General features: G+C 34.0%; 1 protein-coding gene across 1 annotated transcript in view; it reads left to right on the top strand.

The window, feature by feature from the left end:
* ARID2 (AT-rich interaction domain 2) overlaps positions 1 to 16601 on the top strand; it is a 93037-nt gene that overhangs the window by 52286 nt on the left and 24150 nt on the right. Inside the window, exons 4-14 of the mRNA XM_053977664.1 lie at positions 913 to 1046; positions 1787 to 2005; positions 4941 to 5008; positions 9866 to 9932; positions 10017 to 10267; positions 11402 to 11498; positions 11579 to 11788; positions 12145 to 12312; positions 13359 to 13434; positions 15605 to 15739; positions 16198 to 16397. Coding sequence (XP_053833639.1) covers positions 913 to 1046; positions 1787 to 2005; positions 4941 to 5008; positions 9866 to 9932; positions 10017 to 10267; positions 11402 to 11498; positions 11579 to 11788; positions 12145 to 12312; positions 13359 to 13434; positions 15605 to 15739; positions 16198 to 16397 — 1625 coding nt within the window. The remainder of the gene's footprint in view (positions 1 to 912; positions 1047 to 1786; positions 2006 to 4940; positions 5009 to 9865; positions 9933 to 10016; positions 10268 to 11401; positions 11499 to 11578; positions 11789 to 12144; positions 12313 to 13358; positions 13435 to 15604; positions 15740 to 16197; positions 16398 to 16601) is intronic.

Raw genomic sequence — 16601 nt, 5'->3', positions numbered from 1 at the left:
AATATTTTAGCATTACAAGGAGAAATATAAATAATTATTTTCTGGTTTTACAGTATTTTTATTATAATTTCATTGACCTGGTATCATAATTTTTCAGCACAATTAAAATCTGTAAATTTAGGCAGCTTTGATCTTGACTTAATTTTATGAAGGGTTTTCAACTAAATATCACTGTGAAGTTAAGGCTACAGTGGGTATTTTAAATTGACTTTATATACTGGAGTGTAGAAAGTTCTGAAAGTTACATTTTTAAAGCTAAATTAACTGTCATTGAGGTTAACTGTCATTAAAGCTGTGTGACTGTTTACTTTTTGTATATATAACTTCTATGATTAAAGTCCATTTGTTCGTACAGTATATCAGCTTTTTTAATCTTAAGGCGTTCAAAGGGATTTCCAGGGTTTTCAAAGGGATTGCAGCTATGGCTCTCAAGTTCTGATCCTGAATTGCCCCTGGTATCCCTGAATTCTCTTATTCTTGTGTAGTTGTTAGGACCCAATGTACAGTTTCTCTTTAAACAAGGCAAAAAGAAATAAGTATTTTTCTGGACTTGACTTTGCTATATATATTGGTAATGAGCGCAGAGTCGTTTTTATGGTGCTTTCACCTGCAGACTTATTTTGAGTAGCAAAAGCTGATTTGGGAAAAACAGGCTTAGTCACAAAGGGGAGCAATTTGTTGCAATTTATCTAAGTATCATTGTTGAAAAATTTGGTATCTAAAGCAGTAATTACACATATCTACATTTTCTCTGTCACCTGTTGTCAGTCTGACTTGGGTTTTGTTTTTTAGCACTTTGATTATTGTTTCCAGTAAATGTCCATATTTCTAGATTGCTTCCTTTGGCGGTTCTGCTTTTGGAATAAAAGACTAAGCTGCACTAAAACAACTTTTTTAATCATTTTATTTCAGTTATCTAGAAAAGTATGAAAAAGTCCATCATTTTGGGGAGGAGGATGATGAGGTACAACCAGGCAATCCAAAGCCACAACTTCCTATTGGTGCAATTCCAACTTCCTATAACTACCAGCAACACAGCGTGTCAGGTAAATTCTTGAGAGTAAAAGTGCTATTTCCTTCATATGTGTGGATGCTTTGCTTTTCTTTTTTTTTTTTTTTTTTTTTTTCTTTCATTAAAACCGTCAAATCTGTAGGACACTCACATGATTACTTTTATACACTCAAAAAACTTTCCACCGTGAACTAGAACAAAACAAATATTAAAATCCATAAGCTATTTCTCTTCTTTACAAATATTATCCTTTCTAATTAGTAGAGCTCTGTAGTTACTTGTCTTGCAAAAAATTACCATGAAAGTTTGCGTTGTGTTTCTTTCAGTCTAATTTCTCCACAGAGTCAAATACCCGAATTGAGCCTACAATTAGTTAAGCTTTAAATCAGAAGCTGGTGGGCTTTGTGAAATGGACGTTTAATTTGTTGTGTAGAAATTGACTTCAAATTGTATTACAATTCCATTCTGCTTTAATTAAAAAGCTTGTGTTTTGTGAGCTTTTCTTTGGGAGAACGTGATGCATTGTTGCATTCTGGAGGTGGCAAGGGAATTGATACGTTACTAGAAAGGTACACAGTGAAGTGGAATGGGTTCCACATTTTGGCCAGACAAAAAATACATTGCATACTGTAAAAACTTGTTAAAAATGGCAATAATTCGTAAACAAACTTTTTCAAAATGGTTACTTACAGTGATTTTGCATAATATATTGTTTCAAGATTAATGAGTGTAGCTGTGAAAATGTTGTTGATTTTTTTTTTTTTTTTTTTTAAGATTATCTTCGTCAAAGCTATGGGCTGTCTATGGACTTAAACTCACCAAATGACTATAATAAGTTGGTGCTTTCACTGTTATCTGGACTCCCAAATGAAGTGGACTTTGCAATTAATGTGTGTACTCTTCTTTCAAATGAAAGCAAGCATGTTATGCAGCTTGAAAAGGACCCTAAAATCATCACTTTACTGCTTGCAAATGCTGGGGTGTTTGATGACAGTAAGTATATAACAACATTTTTGCAACAGTAAATGTCCGTACCTGTTGTGCCATCTTTCACAACTCATGATAATTAAAATGTTAATAACTTACTTCACAGTAGTATATCTAGTTTTTTTCTTTACCTTGTCCACAATTACAGGTTTTATCAGATGTTACCTTTTAAGTTAGATCATCTTAAAAATTTATGTACCAGGTTAGTGAAATGTAATAATTAGTTTTCTGATAGTGAAGTTCAATTGTTCAGGTTGCTAAATTTACAGCATTGGATTTTCATCTGCTTGTAGTGTATTACTGTTTCTTTTTGAATTTGTTGGACCATGCTGTCTTTCCATAATTCTTTTTTAATGGCAAGACAGATTTAAAATTTAAGAAAAGGTAGTCTGAAAACAATGACTTGCTAACATTTTTGTCCTGATACTTCATTACACATTTAACTGCAGTGAAATTCAGGTTATAAAACTCAAGGGATTTTCAGAATTACTTAATATGTTAGCACATAAATTTCAAATGAGAGTTGATTCCATCAAAATACTGAAGTATGTCAAATAAATTATTCAGATTTTTTTCAGTGTGAAAAAAATGCCTCCATGCCTAATTATTCCTTGTTAATGGCATTCTGTCAAGAGAGGAGCAAAACATAAGTTAACCTAAACGATTGTAAAATCATAACAGCATAGCTTTTATCTTGGGGTGGTGAGGAGGAAGTATTTACCAGGTTTATGTGCTGAGGTTTTTTTTTGTTTGGTTTGGTTTTTATGTTTTGTTTTGTTCTTTGTTGTTTTTGTTTGTTTGGGGGTTTGGTTTTGGGTTTTGTTTGTTTGTGGTTGGTTGGTTTGTTTTGTTGGGTTTTTTGGTTTTGTGGAGTTTTTTTGGTTGGTTTTTTTGTACTGAAATTCAGAAATGAGCTTCAGAAAAAACTGCTCATATGAGCCTTTTCAGCCAAGCATAATTAAGTCTGATAATATAGATATCATATCTGTTTGAGTAGAAAGTTTTTTTGCATGTGTAAGCACAAACATAGTATCATATGTCAAAGATCCTGTTTTAAAATTCTGGGGAAGAACCAGTGTTAGCCATGGTATATGGTTTAGTTGGGTTTTTTTTAATAATTGGCATTTTTACATAATGATTTGGAGCTTTCCCTTTCTCCCCACAGTACTTCATTAGTGTCCTCCAGCTTCTCTCTTGCTTTTTCTACAAATTTTCTGAATAGTTTGTACATTATTCAATGTGTCATTGAAAGGAAAGGTCATTTAGTGTTTGCATCTAGTCCAGGCACACGAACTTTCAAAGGAAAATATTTGAAAGGAAGCTAAAGGGAAACTCGGTCTTCCATATAGTTCCAGAATGCTTGCCCTCTAGATTTTTGAGGTTACCATCACTCCCCTGTTGTTTTGATGAAACTTCTGTTGATTTAGAAATTTGCAAATAACTTAATTGAGTATTATATTGCTATTTAAGTATTTTTTTGGATGCTGTAGGGGTAGACAATGTTTTCTGGAGTTCTTAACTTGAAGAACAGGTTTATTCCATAGCTTGTCTGCTTAGTGTTTTTTGAAAAATATTTGAGGTAAAGCTGAGAGGAACGATGAGCATGTAATGAACTCACTGTTTTCATTCCCTGGGAAAAATTACATTTTTATATTACATGATTATGTCTTCTTCTGGATAAATCCAGGGAAATGCCCTAGCATCATTAGGAGGACTAATTGAGACAAATGGGGGAAAGAAACAGCAGGGGTATGTTTACTTATTTTTGAAGCGTGAAACTTCAATTTGAAATACTTACATGGTTTTATAGTATAAATAATGAAGGTAAATCTGCCAGGTTTCATGTTGAAATAAATGAGTTCTCTAGTTAGGAAATTCAGGCATTATGAAAATACCACCACAATAATTTCAGGTAGCAATAAAAAATAGCTGATAAACTTCATTTAATACAGGTTTTAGATTTGTCTTCTCTATAATTAAGGTTTTATAATTTTTATTATTTATAGTGTTTTTAGGTAAAATATGTTATCAGCTTCCCTCCTGTCCCCCTCTAAACTTCAAGATGACAGTTGGATTGCAGGTCATGGGGCAGCCCCAGGGCTTTGGGGGTTACATAGTATATTCAGCTTGGAGAGCTGCTTGGTTTGGATTCTGTGAATTGAATGATGTGGTCTTGGAATTGAGATTTGTAGCATTTTCTACAAAATAAGAAAACATGAATGAAAATGTTTAACTTAAATGTGTTATTAGTTCATTACAGAGCTATTGCAATACAGAGTTTATTTTTAGATCGACTCAACATTTGAATCAGATTGACTGAATCTTAGCTACTTTCAAGGAGTGATGATTACAAAAGCTGTGGTAGTGGCTCAGTCAGACATCCAAGAACATTTACTACTGGTTTTGGTTAAATACTGAGTTTGACTTGAATGCTGTTAAAATCTTACTACTGCTTTTTAGAAAACATAAGTGGGAATTTGTTTAATTACTACAGTAGTGTTTGTGCTTACACGGCACACATGGAAGACAATTCTTGTTGTGAGGGTGAAAACAGAGCAATCATCTTGACTCTTGGAAAAGAGCTCTGGAAAAGTTTCCCCAGAAAAGTTTTTTTTTTTGCGTTTTTTTGGGGTTTTTTTTTGGTGGGTTTTTTTTTGGTGTTTTTTTTTTTTTTTCTTTTTTTTTTTTTTTTAATAGCATTCACAATCTAGCCCTTTTCTTATGAACTACTTACTCTCAATTTACAAATTTACACTGTAAAACTGCAGTAAGTATTAATTAAATGACAACAGACATTTCGGCTGGTTTGTGCAGTATTTTTTAAGATCAAAAAGAAACATTGGAAGAGTCTATAGTGTTCTTGAATCTTTATTTAGTTTATGGATTAATAAAAAATGTTCATTTTAAAAATTTTACTGAATTATGCTTTTTGTGCTTAAAGCTTTAGGATCATTTTCTGCTGTATTTGGAGAAGAGTGGAAGGAGAAAACTGATAGAGATTTTGTTAAGGTAATTCAAAAATACTAAAATAATTTTGTACTGCATATGGTGGGTATCAAATCCTTGAAAAAGATTGAAAATTCTAAGATAGTCTAGCATATGTACTTAAAATTACTCTCAGCTTCATTCCTTTTATTTAAATATAATTGGACACTATGTCTCAGTTATCTTAAAATGTTGGGATAAGTAGGAAGAAGTATATTAAGAAGAAAATTGGTATAGGGAAATGAACAAAGGTTTCCATGTTTCCTTTTATAAGGAAACTAATATGTGTGAAGAAAAGGAATGTTGGGCACCATACTTACCAAGAGGCAGCAATGCTGTGTTGTGTGCTGTTTAGTTTTGAACTGCGATGATCAGTAATGAAACATTCTGAATTAGAAAAGTTAAGATCACAGCATAAGAAGCTATGAGAAATACGTTAATAGATTAGCAGTGTTGCTGGTTTGTTTCAGTTAAAACTGTTTTTGCATAAGGCTTTTTTAATCTTTCCACTAGAGGGCATGAGCTACTGTACAAGCAGTGAAATGAAGTAAAAATAGAACTAAAGTTTCTTTGTACAAATGGTTATTTATTCTAGATGAACTTTTTTAGGTGAATAAGAGCATGCATTATAGCTGAAAGAGATATGATATTTCAGCATATTTACTATGATATGTGATTTCTTTGAATTGAATTACAGGTGATTTATGTGGCTGAAATAGAAGAAAGCTAGATTAAAATATATTTGGATACCTTATGCTTTTTATTAAATAAAAATGTGAAGAGATAATCTTTTGAGTTCCTTATAAAGCCAGATTTCTGTTCAATTCCATAATTGTTTTATATACTGAAATATCTTGCCAGTATTACAGAACAGTCTTTGCTGGGAGCTTTCTCCATTTATCTTTTGTTTTGTTTTTATGTAACTCGGTTTGGGAACAAGCTGGACCATAGTAGTTTTAGTTAATTGATTAGTATTGTTGAAATACCAGTGTAAAGATTCCCTAATCAAAATTTCCTAAGTAAACTTAAAACCAAGAAGGCTAGGTTCTCATGTTTGTGAGTATATGGACTTGAAAATACGAATGTGCTTGAAAATACGAATGTGATACAAATCTGCCAAACTTAAGTGTAAAAATCAATGTTTCATAATCTTCAAAATTTCCCTTTTCCACTGAAAAAGTATGTCCAGAAGTACTGTAGGTTGTGGGTTGGTTAGTTGGTTGGTTGGTTGATTTGTTTTTTGGGGGTTTTTTTGGAAGCACTTAGCATTTCTGTGTTGACTTCCCGCTAAGCTGTCACAGACTGTTGCTGATCTAGAGCAACAGCAAGCACCATGTAAGATCTGTAAACATCTGAAATTATACAGTATTCTAATTTATAACATACTCATTACTTATATAAATTTAAGTAATTGTTGTAAGGACAGGTGGTTCTTATAAATGTTTTAACAAAGTTTTAAGTAGAACCACTGTAACTGCAATAAGGTTTACTAATAAAAAACTTGGATGCTCTCCAAGATCTATTTTTGGACATTACAACATTCATAGTAGCATTCTGTAGTGAAATACTGCTGACAGCATGGCAGAAATACTCAGAAAGCACGTGAAAAACTTAACATCAGATGTAAAAGTATCTCTAATGCCAGGAATTCAGATTTTTCAGAGCATCTCACTGCAAGCATTTGTTTGACCTTACTACTGGAAGTAATTTATTTTGTATTGCAGCTGTGGCTGTGTCAAAACAGAAGTTGGGGGAAGCATGGGAGCTTCCTGACGTAGGAGAGAGATATTTGGTTGTCAGCACAGAGGTTGTATGTCTGGTTTTAGTGTTTGGTTTTGGGTTTTTTTAAATGTGCTTGTGCAGTTTTAAGAAAAAAGAATGGCTATTAAGTAAGTTACTCCTTTCACCATTCAAATTATCTTTTTTTTTAATACTCTTTTTTTTTTGTTTGTTCATCTTGGTGCTAGTTGTGTCCTCCAGTATCACTGCTCTGTCAGTTGAAGATGAAAAGCAGTGTGTTTCTTTATACTAAACTTCAAGGGAATCAATTACCTTTCTTTTCTTTTTTCTTTCCCTTCCCCCCCAGTCCTTACTGCATTATATAAGACTGTTGGAAAAATTTATATTTTTCATTATCTTACCTGCAGCAGGACATACTTTCTCACTTTTTACCGAACTTACTTCTAAACTGAATCAAATGTTTTTACTAGTCAGTGAATCTGTTCCATTAATTGTCCAAATTGGAGTATTATTTAAGTTGAACCTGCTGTTACCTTTTATACCTATGTTAATTTGTCCTGTTCTCCGCTCTTGATTTTTCCTCATGTTCCCAATGAGCTTAAATGTCTAGTTAGCTGGGATGACTGCGTGTCCTTACTTAAGGATTGGAACAGCTGGCATTTAGCCAGTCATCTTGTATCTCTCCTTGTTTGTTTTGTTGTCCCTATCCCCAAGCTCTGATGGCATCCTGCTCAGATGTTTTCTCCTCTACTCTGGAAACTTTCCCATTTTTGACTATTTCACTTAGCTTTGAATATCCTCATGTTACCAAGGTTCACTTGTGAGTATAGTTCACTTTCAAGAGTCATTTGTTCATATAATATGTTTATAATCTGATAGATTTAGCTGTTTTTTCAGATATTTCTTTTATGTCTCCAGCAGCTGCTCAGCATCTGATGTGTAGCATATGAAAAATTGCATTACATTTCTTCATGCACCGTTCATCTCTGTTTACTTCAGTCAAATAATTTGCATTTCATGTTCTTGGACTACTTGGGGTTTCCTCTAGCTGTAGAGTTCCAAAATCCACATACATGCAGTTCTTGTGCCTTACTTACTTCTCTGATTTTCTTCTTTATTTTGTGATTTTTTTTTTTTGTTGCCAAACTCCTTTTTTATATATATTTGATTTTTTTTCATTTACTGTGCATTTATCCTCTGAATCTTTCTCAGATAGTGTGCAGAGAGAGGTCCTTATGCACTTAAATACCTGAAATACTTTTCAAACCTCACTTTTCTTGTCTCCCAGAGTAATCTGTCAAGCTGACTTGACTCCAGTTGCTCTCATATTTTTCTTGAACAATAAGTCATCATACCATTGGTACATTTTGTTTTGTGGACTCAAATCTCCATTGCTTTTATGGATACTCACTTGGTTGATCTTATTTGCAGTGAATTCTGTATAATCCTTTGCCGTTTTTCCCAAAAGAACTTGGGTACTGTCAGTGATCAGACTGTGAATGTGACTCAAGTTCTTTACCTTTGTCCATTATCTCTTAGCATCTGGATATCATGAAGCCCCATTTGGTTGCTTCCAGGTTTTAGCTTTGTTTCTATTAGCAGTCCATGATTTAAAAAAAAAAAAAAAAAAATATATATATATATAAAAATAACTAGTGATAAAGACCATTTCTTTTGCACTGTCATGTTTATTTCTATTACAATGTAGTATTAGATTGCAGCTTTCCTTTGTAGTAGGGAATAAATAACTGCTTGGGATGCTGAACTGATTTTTTGTTGCCTTTGTGCTATGTGTTTTTCAAATGAATACCCAGAAAGCTTCATTATTTCTTTCCACTTTTGCTGTTCCTTTGGGAAAAAAAAAGAAATTGTCATGTTTCACCTGTTCCCGTGCAACAGAATTTTGCCTGCATGCCTTCGTCTTCTGTGGCTTTTGGTGATAGCTTCAGTATTAATTAGAAAAATCTGTTTGTCACAAACAGCAAGAAGTTAAGACTTTTTTCTAGCTGTTATTGTCTTTGCTAAAATGAGGCAATAATCCTTTCTGTGCAAGTAAATCCTCTTTACTAAACAGTACTTGGATGCCATTTAGCAACATTGCAGTGAAAGTAAAATTTTTTTCCTTCCAATTTAGAAAATCTGTAGTATTGTATTTGTCAAGAAAATAGTAGTGTCAAGCTTGGTATGAATGCTGTAATTTAGTAATTACATTTGCATAGCAAAATTTCTCCTGCTGTTCAGCTGGTTGTACTTCCCATCCTTTCCTTTTTATCCAGATTTATTGGTGATTTTATTCTGTGATTATAGTCAAAAGAGGAGCAGTATTTCATTAGTGAGTCAAAGAAACGTACAAATTTTTATTAGTCAAAGGAAGGTTTATATTTTTGTTCAGATATACAAATTAGAATGCATATATCATTATATATTTTTCTATTATTATACATCACACTGTGTATTTTTATTAGCTTGCAAACCTTAATTCCTTGATTAATTCTTGAATTTCAACAGGGCTAGCAACAAAACAACCATTTACAGACCAGGACATAAATTTGTAAAGTAATTTCAATTCCAGTCTGCTGAAGTGTTCTGCTTTGGTTATATTTATAAAGGTTTCTTGTGATGGTGGTGGTTGTTTCTCTCTTTTTATTGTGTTATGATGAAGTAGGAAACACAGCAGCAGCTTTAAAAAGTCTTTCCAAATAACAGCTCCTTGCAGGAGTCTTAAAATCTGCTGAGAGTGGGAGGTGTCACCTTATTCTGCCTTAGGTCATCACCGTTTATAGGAGATGAAGGAGGATGAGCTGTACCTTTTTTCCATTTGGAATTGCTGTATTTCTAATAATATATGGAAAACTGCCCCATAGTTGCTGTATGTGCTTCAGCAGAGCACTTCTGTGGTAGTGTTGGTTGATTGTGACCGCATACTTCTGGTGCTTGAAGGGAAGAATTTCTTTATGTAAAGTACTGAACATCTTGCATGTCGTCACTTCTGGTTACTGTCAGATGAATCAAGGTACTAGGAAATTTTAAAAGAACAATTATTTTAATATTATTTCAATATTTTAACATAATAGAAATAAAAGTAATTAATATTTAAAGAAATAGCCCCTATAAATTAAGTATTTTTAATTCTTTCTTCAGTTTTGGAAGGATATTGTTGAGGATATTGAAGTTCGTGATCTAATTTCTGACAGAAGCAAATCTCAAGGTGAGACATCTTGACTAATCTTAATACATGCATGTTGGTAAATCAAGCAAAGGAAGGACTAATGTACATTTATTTACTTCATAGATATTCCATCAGAAGAATGGATTTGGGAATCCTTATTTCATCCACCTCGCAAATTGGGCATTAATGATATTGAAGGGCAGCGGGTACTTCAGATAGCAGTGATTTTACGAAATCTTTCTTTTGAAGAGGGAAACGTTAAACTTCTGGCAGCTAATCGTACTTGTCTTCGGTTCCTGCTACTCTCTGCTCACAGTCACTTTATTTCTCTACGGCAGTTGGGACTTGACACACTGGGAAATATTGCAGCAGAGGTAATGTGCTTTCAAACATAAAAATCCAAATATAAATTGATAAAAGCAGTAGTGTTAATGAAATGATCTTTTTCCTTTATCATTGGGTGGAGAAGGAATTAAATTATTCTCTGAATTTGTAATTAGCAATTTGAAAACAAGTTCAGAGCCAAAACTAAAATATGTATGTGTCTGCTTGCTAAAATAGAATCACATGAAGAAGACTGATGATGTAGGGAGCTAAGAAGATAGTCATATTGTATCATTTTTAGTTTAATTTCCCAGAGAGAAGAAAGGAATTTGTTAAGTTCTGCAGTCTGTATGCTCACTTCTTCACTTTATAATCATAACCTTTAGTCATGACTTCCATACAGTGTGTTTAAGAAAGAGGGTTGTAGAGGATTTTATGTCCTGTGTACTTTGTGTAAATTGATCATATGCCACTATGCCACTGGGTATGCTGCCAGAATCATGCAAGGCTGCTTTTTTTTTTCTTTTTTTGAGAAGTTTGAATGTTATAAAATACGCCATTTCAGTGTGTCATATTACCGTGCGGAAAATCATATGGATTTTATAGGTAGTGTATTCAGATAGTCCTTATATTTTAAAATATAGCATATAAATTTAAGTAAAATGGGTACTACCAGAGAATAAAACTGGAAGTATTGGTCCACTGCTAAATATTGAAAGAAAAGATGGTGTTTTTTCATTTGCCATGTACCAAACTTCTTTTGAATGAGAAAGAATGTTACTTATGTCTGAGATCTCTAGTTGAGAAGCAGAAGTAAAAACAAGATGAATGACTGGAATAGTATTTGTGAAGGAATACGTTTTGTTGCTCAAGTTCTGGTCTTTGTTGGATATTAGAATCCGTTTGTGTATACTGTTGACTGCCTGAGAATAAAGTTATTTTCCTTATTCTGAGCACTGGAAAGTGTAAATTAGATTGCTGCTTCAGAGTAGAAAAAGAGGAGGGGGCTCAAAATGCTAGGTACAATCAAAAGCTCACAGAGTTCATTTTTTATGAACACAAGTGTAATTTATGTATGCTGCACTTAAACACTTCTGAACCTTATATTTTGATAAGCAAATTTAACTATTTGAGCAGTTAGCCCTATGTGGATAGTGTTAGTAATTTTTTTTCTTTCTCATCAGCTTCTTTTGGATCCTGTTGATTTCAAAACTACTCATCTAATGTTCCACACTGTTACAAAATGCCTCATGTCAAGGGATAGATTTTTAAAAATGAGAGGTAAGATCTCTGGCTATTCTTGTTGTTGTATCAGAATTGTAATTATTGTTGTTTAAAACTATTTTGTACTTGTTTTTAAGGCATGGAAATCTTGGCAAATCTTTGCAAGGCTGAAGATAATGGTGTCTTAATTTGTGAATATGTGGATCAAGAATCCTATAAAGAGATCATATGTCATCTCACACTACCAGATGTGCTGCTTGTAATCTCAGCACTTGAGGTGCTATACATGCTCACAGAAATGGGAGAAGTGGCCTGCTCAAAGATTGCTAAAGTAGAGAAGAGCATAGGTAAGGGAGAAGCAAAATCTATTATTTCTCTCGATTATATTAAAAAAAAAGACTTAACCACTGACCGTGACGTATTCTTAAAAATGTGGCTTGCTTGTGTGTTTGTGTGAGCACACAGCATGGGGATGGAATTTACTAAATCTATTCATTGTGTCCTCAAGGAATTGATGATGCTAAAAATTCTGAAGTGTTTTTTTTTAATGCCACAAAATGTGTTTAAAAAAAAAAACAAACTTACAGAAGCATGCAAAGACTTGCTCCCTTTCAGTACGTGGCAATTTTAAAGCAAATCAGTACGTTCCAACAGCATTTGTCTTGTCCTAATAGCATTTTTGGTTTTACATTCAATACTTTAGATACATTAGTATGTCTGGTTTCTATGGACATCCAGATGTTTGGACCTGATGCTCTTACTGCTGTAAAGCTCATTGAACATCAGTGTGTTAGCCAGCAAGGAATACTTGATGTAAGACCACAAGTAATGGATCATGGTTCTTCACAGGCCCATGCAACAGGTGTCCCCGGTGAGTATCACTGCAAGAGAACACACAGTTCTATAAAATTTCACATATGAACTATGATTTTTATCTTCTCTAGATTTCTGAGTGGTTTACATAAATAAGTGTAACATTGTGCGTAACATATGTCTCTTTTTCAAACACTCACTCATGAAGAAAATACACTTAGGTTATCCAAAGCTATGTTAGCCAAAACAGTTGTGAAAACAAGCTTTAGAAGAATTTTAATGTTTTTCAGTTGCTAATCTGAAAATTCTCTGAAAGTTACACACGTTGCTTATTTTAACTTTTTCAGTGGAAAGAAAAAGTATCTATTCTAGATTGTTCCCACAGTTTTCAGGAAATTAGAGGTCCATTTTATATTATGTTTTACACTGGGTATTATTGGGCAGTAACATCAAGTATTTGGTAGAATTGCAGAGATGAGATAGACTCACTCTTGAAGGTTCTAAACAGTTTCCTGTTATGAACAAAATTGTAACTTAGGAAATTACTAAGATAGAACCTTTGGAGCAGATACTGCTTGGCATGTTTAAGTGTGCTGTTTTTGGAATGGGTGTAGATACCAGAGGAAAAATGGTTGGGAGAGAATGTAACCAAGGGGGTGAACAAGAGTGAATAGGATGAACTGATGTGACATTGCCACATGATCCTTTGCATTACATTTGTGTCCACTTAAGAACTGGAAAAATAATTGCTGTGTATTTGTGCTTGTTTTTGAGGAGTATTGTGCCACTTCAAAATCATGCTCAGTACTATAAGGTACTGAGATTATGATCATGAATCTGGAAGCAGCCGTTCACTAGGTGCACTCCTCGTGATTGCACTTGAGTGATGACTCTGGCCCTGGCAAGTCCTGCTTCATTTTGGTAAACTGTAGTGCAGATCTGTAGTCTGCTGTGGGCAGCTTTGTGACTTGTCTTAGCTGGATACATCCTTACTGACAAACATGGGAGACACTGTACCAGTGGATGTCATGAAGTGTTTCATTCAGGAGGACAAAAACCATTTCACCAAGTTTTGTTTTTTTTTCTTCCCCACATTCTCTGCAGCCTCTAGGACAGCACCACATGTTGCTCCACCTCCAGGAATAGTAGAAATAGACAGCGAGAAATTTGCATGTCAATGGTAAGTGTATAGTTCTGTTCAAATACATTAATGAAGAAGAAAAACAAAGAAAAATGCTGAATGTACATGTCACAGATTTTTCTAGTTTGCTTCTCTTTACTGTTAGACTAATTCTTCTGTCAAATCCATTCTGTCATTGCTTTGAAGAAGTCTGAAAGCAAAAACTCAACCAGACTATTCAGTCATCTTGTGTTGATTCATGAAGTTAGTTTTTTGTCTCTTAGGACAGAATTTGATTTAATTTATTTTTTAAATTGTCAAGCAGTGTTACCTGTTTCACAGGTATTTTTATCTGGTAATGTGTTGCTTTATTACTGAATCAGTATAAAAGTTGTTATCAAATTATGAAGCTAAAGTTCTGCAAAACTCTTACATGATCACTGTGAACCTCAAGTTAAAGAAGATCAGTCTTTTCCATTCAAATTCTCTTGCTTTCAACTAATATTATTGTCAGATATTTAGAGAGAAACTGTCTCTCCTGTGGTTCTTGTGTAGACCGCAGGTGATCTTCCTGAACTCTTTATCTTCTATAAATCAACTCACCTTCCAAGTATTTGTATTAATCGGTTCCTGATGGGCCTTTCACCTCCACTCCTTCACAGCTCTTAGGTTCATCTTTTGTCAAACTGAGGAGATAAGCACCTTCCTGATAAAGTGGATGGAATTTACAAAGCTTAGTGTTTTAGGTTATCATGAAGTTATACTTCCGGCAGAGCTTTGGCTGTATGGGGAGAAATATTGCGGATTTTTGTGGTCAGTGGATGTTACCATGCTTTTCTTTGCACACTGCAAAGTATTATTAACCATAATAATTAATGCTGAAAGAATGAGAAATTACATATTTAGGCATTTAAACAGGGATACCTGGAACTGGATACTCTCTATAGTTCACATTAGCAAACTTAGATTAATGTACATTTTCATGGTATGCTTTAGTCAGTACTTCCTACTTAGAGAAATGGGAAAATGAGTAAATCATAGCAGTAGAATTTAGTTACTATCTCTTGAAAGCAGCAAAAAGACAAGGTATTTAAGCTGACCTTCCTGAATGTTTTACTAGCCAGCTTAGATTCAGTAGGAGGTGTAAGTGCAGTGACAGTAAAGTATTGATCACAGACCACATTTCACAATTTTAAGTCCTGAACATCTCCAGTTTGTTGGTACCAGTGTTAGTGTGTCAGCTTAATATGACATATCCAACAGAATAGTGACTTGTCCAATATGCCAAATTTAATTAATACCTAAACTTTCTGTTAATATAATGTAATCTCTGTTTTTGTAATAATAAAATTCTAACAGCTGCAGGAGAAATGGTACTTAATCTTTATGAGCGAACACAATTTAAAGAATGTAATCATGGGCTTTTCATCTAGTTACATTTGGAGTGTAGGACTCTACGAAGAACTCAGTGTAGTTTTACAGAGTGTTAGCACCACATAATAAATGCTGACAACTAAAATACTTCTTTTATTCTCATGCCAGTATTTGAGCGCTGAGTGTGAGTTGTTACTTGCCTCTGTTTGCTGCTGGGGATGAACAATTCCTTTGCCTCTGGGTTGGAGTAGTGGATTTAAGAAAAATAAAATTAAACTGATAGAAGATGTTTCCTTTTCTCAGAGCTTCCTGTGAGGTTAGAGGTTAGATGGTCTGTGGACTTGTGGAGAGTCTGTAGGAGATAAAAATACTTTTCACTGCTAAGTGAATATTAGATGTTCAACAAACACTGACTTATGGTAAGAATGTGTGATGAAGAATTAGTTAGCTTTCAGCCCATCTTTTGCAGAAGTGGAATCATTAAAGAGTAAGAATAGAGCTGTGGGGAGGAGATGCCAAGAAACCATGCATTCTCATTTGTTTTTGCAGAATATACAATAAAAAAGGCATAGGTATAGACAGTTTAGCATAAATAAAAAATAATACATATATAAGTATGAAAATAAGATATTGCATGTAAAACTGACAGTAGGTGTTAGGTAGGGGTGCAGTGTGTTAATTCATAAGCAGTGAGAAAGTGTGGAAGAGGCATCTGACAAAACAATATACTAAAATGCTTTTTTCCCATGTTGTTGGCAGATCTCAAAAGTGTCTGTGATACAGACTGAAGTGTTTTAACAACCCCTTTAAAAATACTCTCCATATTTTGCCTCATAGTTTATTTTTTCTTCCTCAGGTTGAATGCCCATTTTGAAGTGAACCTTGATTGCTCAGTCTCTCGAGCAGAAATGTACTCTGAATACCTCTCTACTTGTAGTAAATTAGCTCGAGGTGGAATCCTAACATCAACTGGATTTTATAAATGCCTGCGGTAAGACAAGAATTTATGCAGCAATAAATAAATAATTGTATGTTCTCAAAACTAACCAATAGTTTTAGATTTCTTTGAAAAGAGATCTACTGAGTTGAAAGACATCCCATTTTGGAATTTTAATTGAAACAAATGTTTAGAGTTTGTTTAATTTTATTTAATTCTATTTCAAGATCTTTGAATGGGTTCCTTTACTGCCTCTAGTCCTTCTAATTCTTTCTGAAGTAGTTTTTTGAGATTTTGTAATCTTCACTTCGGTTCTATGACATCTTGGCCATCTGGGGGACCAACCTGCTAGTCTCAGTGATGAACACTAACATGCTGTTGGAAAATGCTGCTTTGTTGTAAAGATGCAGGCATTCCTTCTATTACTCTGCACACAAGAGCAGTTAGGTAAGAAACATTGTGAGAGTTGAGTTATTGTGTCTATTTACTTGGATTTATGTTGTGTTTGGCAGAACTGTCTTTCCAAATCATACCGTGAAGAGAGTAGAAGATCCAAGTAACAATGGTCAAGCACATATACATGTGGTAGGAGTGAAGAGGAGAGCTATACCACTTCCCATTCAGATGTACTATCAGCAGCCACCAACTTCGTCTACCCCAGTTGTCCGGGTTGATTCAATTCCTGATGTGTCTTCGTCTCCTTTGCCAGCAGGTTTTTAATTTAATTATGTATAAAGTATTTTACATTGATCCTGAAGCCATAAGAAAAGGCAGAAGTTTTTGAACGTAGCTTGAAAGTGTTAGAAGTTGAGGCCACAGAATTTGAGTTAATTTAATAATATTGAGAATAGTATTTGCAGTATTTCCTTGCATGCCATTCTAGTCTTTGACATGTAACCCATAAGCTTTCCAGTCA

Source organism: Vidua macroura, chromosome 5 (genome assembly GCF_024509145.1).
Source record: "Vidua macroura isolate BioBank_ID:100142 chromosome 5, ASM2450914v1, whole genome shotgun sequence".
Classification (NCBI taxonomy): Eukaryota; Metazoa; Chordata; class Aves; order Passeriformes; family Viduidae; genus Vidua; species Vidua macroura.
Note: the sequence above shows the minus strand (reverse complement) of the source record. Positions and strands in the feature narration are given on the sequence as shown.